Genomic DNA, 9,008 nt, shown 5'->3' with positions numbered 1-9,008 from the left:
ACGAGGCCACTCGAGGCAGATCGGAGGTCGCGAGACCGATAACCGGATGAGTGGCTGTTCTAGGAACGATTCACTTGGTCCTGCCATATGACTGTGGAATTGTCACCACTGATTCAAAACACCGCCAATGGAGGTGAACTCCGCCTGTCGGATTTAGTTACGCTGCAGTGAAAGCGATGTACGTTTCTGTATATTTACATTTAAAATGAAAACGACTTTTACCATAACCAGCTGCCAAGCTTGTGGTTAGACATACGAAGAGAGATTGAAACATTCGTGTATACAGCGATACATGGATCGATTAATAGATCAATAGTTTATCAGACAAACTAAGCTGGACAGATGAATAGATGGAGAGACGGATTGGTGACAAAGCGATACATCGTCAGGCGAGTGAGAAGACGTTTCACTTAAAGGGGCAGGCGAGCTCCCTTCGAGGGCAGGCCGTCGGGCCAAACTTTCTCAAACTCCGGCCACGTTCTTGACGCTTTCCACGCTTAAAAAACATAAACCCCACCGATACATGAAAGAGCCTTAAACACGCGCTGCCCTGTTCCCCTCCCAACCTCCGGCAGCAGCAGCAAACACGCGGCTTGCTCTGCCAGAGATAAGAGGCTGTGTTCCACAAATGGAACACTAGGTTATCTTACGGTTTTCGAACACGTGGCACACACGTGGTGCACAGCCTTTTGTTCGCCGCCTATTTGTTTTCTTGTCGGTCATCCCAGAATGCACCAACAGGGCGAGAGCGAATCCCCCAACCACCGCGCCCCCTCGAGAAGAGGCCGTGAAAGACAACTTGGCCCAGTGACTGCCAGCGTGAGGTTTCGTTCCGTGACAGCTGCACCTCTGGCACGCAGTCGCCTCCTCTTCTATCTCCAATAACATCACGGGATCTTGAATGAGAGAAGCAGACCGGCGATAATCAACCGGTCACACCCGCATTTACCGGGGCGGCTGGCCGGATTTTTAAACCACGATTCCCGTGCAACAAGCGGCAAAACGCGCAACTGCCGAGCCACTTCAGCGGCCCAACACTCGTAGCAGCTCCCGTCATCTTGGTCACCGCTTCTCCTGTGCGGTGTCCGCAGCACTCGGGATTTCACGATCTCTACCTCCGACGCTTTGAATCCGCACCACCCACACGCGTGAGAACCACATGCAGGCCGTTGGCAGGACTCGCGACAAAAGAATTTAACATCTTTTAATTCAAATTGACCAAAAAACAAAACCGTCGTCACAAAATGAACTTTTTTTTTAAAACACATTCGCAACAAGACAAAACCTGTCGTCACGCTTGCATTCCGAGGAACGACGAGAAATCAACTTGACGGCGGCAAAGGCAGGCAGCGCCAACTCGTCTCGGGCAACATTATCTGGGCTCTCGAGTTGCACTGCCACATTCACGTTTGGTGCCACACTCCGCCAGTGGTTTGCTACAATTTACGTAAACAAGGTCTCAATGACGCGCGATACCTTTTGAGATGAAGTACAAATATCAACAGTGCAAGTTTTTTGTTTCTCTTGCAATAACGTTGCTAGCACCAAATGCTGTTGCCGTGTGCTTTTTGTCCGTGTCATCGAGTTTTGTTTTTTAAGAAAAGGATGCAACACCAAGGGAAATAAAAGTTGCGTTCCGGTCCGCAAATCGAAGCAACTGTTACTCTGGCATTGTTGCCTTTTTGCATGAGCAGCAATATTGCGCCAATTGATTCGACTGGGCCACGTGGTAATCGCATCAACCTGGTCCAACATGGCTGCATTTGTTGTCGTTGCATATGATGCCTCGATGTTTGTGAACACTGCATTCACATGTAATCATGGTTTAAAGCGCACCTTTTTTCCTTTTAAATTTCTCAAAAATTCCTCAAGAATTGTTTTGTTTTTGTATAGGTTATGAAGCTGCCTTTACTTTCCTAGATCCACAGCCAGGCCTTCCTGTGGCCGGGCTGCACAGAGGCGAGTGGGGTGGGCTGGTGTCAAGACCTACGCCTCATTAAACACAAACACGGAGGAACATTAAGTTCAATGCAGGACAACATTTGAATGATGCAATAAAGTTACGTTCAGGATAGTTTCACCGTTTAGCTTCGACAGAAGGCTGCAAAGGGCCGTCTTGCGAGTCCCTGCGCCATCCCTACCCGCCAGTTGCATTTTTGGTTGGCACTAAATTACAAAACAACAAAATTTAGTGTCACATTCGAGGGGAGTGAAAGCGACTAGGCGGCAAGCAACCAGCTGGGCTTCTGAATCTCGAGTGGCATCGACGCCTCTCCCACCCCTCGGGGAACGGAACACCATGCTGCGTCTCTCCGTAACATCGTCCATCGCTTTGCGGGGGTGGGTGGGTGGTGGGTGGGTGGGTCAGGCCTCCACAGCCCCTTCTCTGGCACGTGGCTGCTGCCCTCCCCCGGCAGGCTACCACGGCCGCACGCTCGCGGCGACTTCAGCGGCGTCGCCACCATCGCGGCGTAACCGGGGCGCCAACGCGGCGGCGGCGGCGGCGGTCACCACTCGAGTTCCACGGGGTAGGTGCCCGTCAGGCAGGCGGTGCAGTGGCCGGAGCCTGCCGAGCCGTCGGCCCCTTCGCGGCCGTCGTGGCCGCGATCGTCGGCGGGCTCCGGCTGCACGCCCGTCGCCGGGACGTTGCCCCCGTACTTGATGCCCTTCTGCACGGCCCACTGCAGCCCTGCCACGGACAGGTACTCCACACTGTTGGCATCTGCGTGCGGTTGCGGGAGAGGGATTGGTGGTGGTGGTAGTAGTCGGGGGGGAGGGGAGAGAGAAATGGGTCGGCGTAGGGCAGAGGCGATGAGCACACTCGGCCCACGACACACGGCAAAAACGAGCGGCAGAGAGGCACCGCGAGCTTCTCGGCAGCGCTAATCTCGCATGACGATGGAGACCTAAGGCCAGAATCGTGGTGGTGGTGGTGGTGATGATGACAATGATAAGAGTGATTCTTGAATGCTGTGCGGCATAACAAAGAGCGGACCGTGTTGGGGGTCAACTCGGCTGTCCCACAGAAACAAGGAAGCGATGTGGAGGTCCCGAGCGGCGCTGGCCTTGAACCTATTGACCTTTACTTTAGATTATTTATAAACACGAGGTCTTACGCAGTGGCGGTGTGTTGTGACAGCGATGACTCGCGATGGTCGTTGAGGTCGGGGACCACGACCCACGATAGCGGTCACACGCGTCGTCGTCGTTGTTGTTTTGTCGGTCCGTGTTTCCATTACAAAAATCGCCGCCCTCTTCCCCCCGCCTACCAATACCTGTCCTTCCTGCACGGGATAAAGTGTTGCCCCCCTCGCTCTCGCGTGAGTTTTCCCCCCGACTGCTCCGGTTTCCTTCGATATGTACAAACAGTCATTCATTATCCCAAAACATCTTACTAAAATGGAACACAGCAGAGCTTGGGCAATTGCTGGTAGCAGCGGCTCATCGCGTGGCTGACGCCTGTCCCCACTTGTCCGAGGTTCCCCGCACCTTTGAGTCGTTCGCTCTCCGTGAGCGACCACTGTGCGGCCGCGTCAAAATATATATAAAAAAAATATTACAATAGTTCTGCGTGGCACTGTGCAGCGCGCCACGATTCGGTGCGGCGTAACAATCCGGTGCCAAGCGGTTCAACGTAGCCCGACGCACTGCAGCCCAGCGGGGCTAGTTGGGGTGCCGCCATGGTGTGGCACGATCGCGGTGCGGTTCGGTGTGAAGCGGGGCGTGGCCGCGGTCCGGCGCGGCCTCACCGAGGTGGCTGGCGAGGGAGTTGAACTGGGGTTTGTTGGCGATGAGCTCCTCGCGCGTCGGGATGTTGATGCCCATGTAGCACGGGTGTCGCACGGGCGGCGAGGCGACGCGCACGTGGACCTGCGGCGGTGGCGGAGCGGCACGGCGCGGTCAGGCCCGGCACGGCGCGGTCAGGCCCGGCACGGCGCGGTCAGGCCCGGCACGCACGTCCCACACACACTACACACCCCCCTCCCCCGCATTCAGCACCATGGACAAGTCCCGGGGCGCTCTCTTGGCGTGAGACGGATTCATATTTAGGGCGACTGATAGACAAGCAAAATGACAGATCAATAGGCAGGTGTAGAGAGATCGATAGATAACCTTCATGAGCTGTGTAGAGCCGACAGAGACCAGAAGTCTCTTGTGCAGACCTACACAGAGACTCAATAGTGAGATGGAGATCGTGCAGACTTACACAAAGACCTGTAGACTCACACAGATAATAAAATGGACTTCACATAAAACGCACGAGCTTACATAGGAACGTCATAGAGACACAGACTTACAAAAACGTACAATAGCTAGGAGCCATGAAGCCCAGAATCTCTAAAAAAACCATACAACAAATCCCGACGTGTAAACAAAACCATCGCGGCAAACGCTGCGTGAAATGTAACCAAATAACGATGACTAAAAGCAACAAACTCCGCTATTTGGAGCGGTAAAAGTTTTAAATTGTTGGCGCGACCGCCTGCATGAATGAAGCGGGGCGGCGCGCCCGCCACCCGGAGGTCGTCATCCCCGCCGCGGTCACCACGACACGTAGGGCCTACGGAGGAGCAGGCCGGGGCTTTGCCTCCCCTCGCTCGGTCCCCAGACGTTCAACGACTTCACCGCGAGCGGTGGCGAGCGGCGGGGAGAAGGGGTGGGGGGGGGGAGATGCGGGCAAACACCACCGAGGCACGGCTCTTCTGACCTCTGACCCTGGCTGCAGAGCACGGGTCGGGGGGCGGATCGCCGACAAACAGCGTGGCTTTCCCGGCGGTGGGGAGCGAGCGAAATCGCAACGTCACCGTTTACCTCCCGCGGGCCGCGTCGACCCGCGGGCGCAGGATCGCGGCGGCGATGTAGCGTGGCGGGCGTGGGCCCCGGCGCGACAAATTCGTTCTGCGATCCCGGTGACAGACCGCTCCCGGCGCCCCGCGCGCTCCCCCCTCGTGCCCTCACCTCGCTGGCGCCGCCCTCCCGCAGCAGCTTGATGATGGGCGCGATGGTGTTGCCGCGCACGATGGAGTCGTCGATGAGCACCACGCGCTTGCCCGCAAAGTTCTCGGCGAGCACGCCGAACTTCTTGGCGACGCCGAGCTGTCGCAGGCGCGTGTTGGGCTGGATGAAGGTGCGGCCCACGTAGCGGTTCTTGCACAGCACCTCGACGTACGGCAGCCCCGACTGCGGCCACGCACGGACGGGCACCAGGGGGCTCGCGTCTATGTGCGTGTGTAACGTGCGCTCGTGCTCGTGCGCGTGCGCGCGTGAGCGCAGCGATAAGCGCCCTGCGCTACGAACCCGCTCACGGCCAACACCAGTGATGATTATCTGAACCGGTCCTGGGCCTCCCCCTAGGTCAAATAAGCCTCAAATGAGTACCTGGTGCGGTGTGTAAACATTGCCACTAGGGAAACAAAATCGGTCGGGCGTGGAGCTGGCCACCCAAATTACTCAATTGATATTAAACATCGAAGTGGTCACCAAGATTCCCTCCACTACGCAAGCTGAGCAGGACCCTCCTGAGAAGAGTCTTGAGGCTCAGCGAGGCTTTCGCTTTCCCAGGTAAACAGGCGCAATAATACTAATGTTGAAGATAACGCACGACTACTACCACTACGTGCGTGCGTGTCCACCCACCTCCTGGGCGTATCCCAGCGCGGCAGGCGTGGCCGATTCCGGCACGGCGCTCACCAGGTCGGCGGCGACCGGAGCCTCCGTGGCCAGGCGCTGTCCGCAGCGGTGCCGCACCGTGTACACCATCTGGCCTGCCGGGTGGGGGGAATGGGCGCAGGCTGAGTCACCCCGAGGAACTGGACGGCGGCTTGCGCATGCGTGCGTCTGAACTTGTTTAACAGTCGTGCGGAGATCAGCGCGCTGCGCTACGAACCCGGAGAATTGAGCTCTCCTAGGTCGACTCGGCCTAAAATGAGTCCCCGGCGCGGAGAGTAAACATCGGCGCGGGGGAGACAAAGGCGGCGAATTCCTCCAGGCAGCGTGGACGAGGGGGAGGGAACGAGGGGTCAGGGCCAACAGCGCTGGCTTCGCGAACGTCAACAATAACAGACGACGCCGACGGTGGCACTCAGCTAAGAGGTCACGGGGTCAGAGCTGGACAAACACGGCCGCCCTCTCCACCTGTGGGGTCAACAGCATCACGGCAACGCCACCAAGCGAACGTCAACAACGTCGCTCGAGGGGGCTCGTGAGCGAGCTCGCGGCCGACATCTCCGCCGGCAGCCGCAATATTTGCATTCCATGGCGAACGTAACCAAACACGATCGATTTTAACGTGTGTAGCTACTTTTTATCTTTCTTCATAAACGACGCAAACACGTTTCCTTCGTCCTGCGGTGCGCCACCTACCCTCGAAGACCGAGTCGGGCCGGGCGAAGTAGACGTACTCAAAGATGCAGAACGCCGGCGGGTCGGCGTGCGGGCGCGGAACCACGCCCAATGAGCGCACCCCGCCCCGGCCGATCGCCACCATCTCGCCGGGACGCACCTCCTGGTAAAACCTGCGCGGCACGAACGTCGTTAAAGCGGCGCGCGCACGCGAGAACGCTTGCGACGCCGCGACCCGCGCCACCAAATTCTTGACCCCCTGACCTCTGACCTGGCCCCGATCGACTGGAAGCTGCAGGACTCGGAGGAGACGACCCAGCCCTCGGTGTCACCCTCCACGTTGGTACCTGGTGAGCAAAAAAGAAAGAAAGAAAAAAAAAAGAGAGAAAAATCACGCGTGCGCACGAATTCCGTAACGCACCCTCGGAAGGGTTTCATCCGCGATGAAAACGTCACAAACCAACGAGACCATGTCACGCGGCACACGAGGTGCAACTTCTCGAGAGGACGTCGCGCGCATCATGACGTCATCGCAAAGCGAAGGGAGCCGCCGCACACCTTGACTGCCAAGACAGGTCCCCTTTCACCGCTGGTGTTTTGGCGACAAGTTCTGGCTGCTCTCACGATCAATGTGTCCGTAATGGCAACGCAAATTTGCCCAAAAGTTTTTGTTCGCAGTGCATCTCAAATCGCTGTCCCCCCCATGTTACGGAAGGGTTTCAACTCGCGTGCAAAAACCTTTCAACCCACGTGCGAAAGCGTTAAATAAACATGGCTCTGGTGTTGCAATGGGTCTGGTGTTGCAATAGCCGAGCGCTGGTGGTAGCGATGCACGTGGCCTGTGATCCTGCGCTGTTGGGAAGCAGCGAAGGTTGGCGGATCACCGCACAAATGTAAAACTAAACTCCCTTCCCGTGGGTGTAGAGGTGCCATACACACCCTGGCTCACCAGGAGATGGCAGCATAGCAGAGCGTGGCGTGCAGGGGTGGGGATCGACCGGCCCCGTGGGCCTTAATCATTTGGTCTGTTCTAGCCATCACATTAGGGGCGAGTTAATTAAACGTTTGACCAAAATAACAGCAAATTTTTAAGTTGATAATTTTGTATGGCCCGCAAATGATGTTATAAATATCCAAATGGCCCTTGGCAGAAAACAAGGTTCCCTACAGGATATCGCGTTTCCTCCTCGCACGCAAGGGTTTTCTCGATGTGCTCTGGTTTCCTCCCGCACGTATCAACACTCGTCAATTGGCTGAAAACGTCCGAATACAAAGAGGTGTGCGCCGGCTCAGCGTCTGGCTGCTGCCGATGACTTCCAGCTGGGCGATTGTGAGATGCAGTTTGTACACACGACGACACTGACGCGATATATTTATTTAACCCCTAACATTATTACGATTTTTTACCATTGTTGTTGTTAACGAAGGAAAAACAGAAATGTACGCTTGGTGAACCTCTTTTGCACTGTACGTAGCCAACCATGCTCACCGGAGGTGCGGAAAGAGCGGTGTTTGGGCGCAACAGCACAATGAGCCGACAGTCAGCCGATCGCGGACGCGTTAAGCTCGCGACCGTAATAAAATGACTTTTTGAAGTCTGTGAAAGCAATTCACTTTTGGCACTGGCAATAAATTGAACCCGCCTATTGCCAATCGCTACCCTACGTATAACAGAGACGGACAGGTGCCTCAACCAAGTGAGAACCCGGTGAGACTAGAAATCTATTTTTGCAAGGGATGCGTTTTTTTTTTTATTGCTCTGGCCTAACAGCACGAGTCAAGTAACGTAAGCGTGGGTGAGAAAGGGCACTCGTTTAGAGTGGGAGCATGGGGGGGGGGCAGAGCCTGGGCGAGCGTGTGGAGTAAGGGTGCGCATGATGTATGTATGTTCAACTTCATTCTCCATGACGATTGGAGACAGGTTTGTAACGGTGGGTGGTCGTGGGTGGTCGTGGGCAGTCGTGGGCGGTGGTAGGCGGTCGTGGGTGGTCGTGGATGGTCGTGGGCGGTCGTGTGCGCTCGTGGGCGATCTTGTACAATAAAAGATGGGCGGACGCACGCACCGGGGGAGGACATGCACGAGGCGGGCACGAGTTGGCCCAGGCAGAGCGGCCGGAGTCCGTAGGGGTCGCGCACCGCGTAGATCACATCGTCGTGCATCACGAGCAGCGAGTATGCGGCACGCGTCTCCTCCATCAGGTTACGGATCCTGCCAGGGTGGCCGCGGAGACGCCACGGGTGAGGTGGGCGGGGTCGAGCATTGGGTAAGCGGGGTCAAGGCTGGGGTAGGCAGGGTCAAGGGTGGGGTGGGTGGGGTCAGGCGCGTTTTAGGACCCCGGTGCCGTACGCGAGCATTCGATTATTAAACACTGACAATGATGTCACTGTGTGCGAGCGAGTTGTGTTGAGCAACGGTGAGTGATTGAGCAAGCAAGCAGGTGGGCGAGCACGTGATGGCCAGGCAACGAGCGTGTGGGGGGAGCGAATGAGCAATGGAGAGTGATTGAGCGAGGCAGCTAGCATGAGGGTGAGCGAGTGATGGTGACTGGGCGAGCGGGCAGGAGGGCGATTCAGGGTGAGTGAGTGAGTAGGTGACTGAGCAAGCGAGTAGAATGTGTGAGCGATCGAGCGGGTGAGCGAGTGAATGTGAGCGATTGCGCTCTGGA

The 9,008-nt window shown here is 56.6% G+C and overlaps 1 protein-coding gene across 2 annotated transcripts in view; it reads right to left on the bottom strand.

The window, feature by feature from the left end:
• Positions 1 to 1,189: 1,189 nt before the first annotated feature.
• Positions 1,190 to 9,008, bottom strand: part of PPAT (phosphoribosyl pyrophosphate amidotransferase) — a 41,311-nt gene continuing 33,492 nt past the window's right edge. For both annotated transcript variants that reach the window (XM_032955615.2, XM_032955614.2), the window contains 7 exons: positions 8,406 to 8,551; positions 6,614 to 6,689; positions 6,364 to 6,515; positions 5,638 to 5,765; positions 4,960 to 5,181; positions 3,750 to 3,870; positions 1,190 to 2,722 (listed from right to left, as the gene is read on the bottom strand). In XM_032955615.2, coding sequence (XP_032811506.1) covers positions 2,508 to 2,722; positions 3,750 to 3,870; positions 4,960 to 5,181; positions 5,638 to 5,765; positions 6,364 to 6,515; positions 6,614 to 6,689; positions 8,406 to 8,551 — 1,060 coding nt within the window. In that variant the 3' untranslated portion in view covers positions 1,190 to 2,507. The remainder of the gene's footprint in view (positions 2,723 to 3,749; positions 3,871 to 4,959; positions 5,182 to 5,637; positions 5,766 to 6,363; positions 6,516 to 6,613; positions 6,690 to 8,405; positions 8,552 to 9,008) is intronic.

This window comes from Petromyzon marinus, chromosome 16 (assembly GCF_048934315.1).
Source record: "Petromyzon marinus isolate PM22_M1 ecotype Great Lakes invasive population chromosome 16, UKy_Petmar_22M1.pri1.0, whole genome shotgun sequence".
In the NCBI taxonomy this organism is placed as follows: Eukaryota; Metazoa; Chordata; class Hyperoartia; order Petromyzontiformes; family Petromyzontidae; genus Petromyzon; species Petromyzon marinus.
This window is presented reverse-complemented; position numbering and strand designations above follow the sequence as displayed.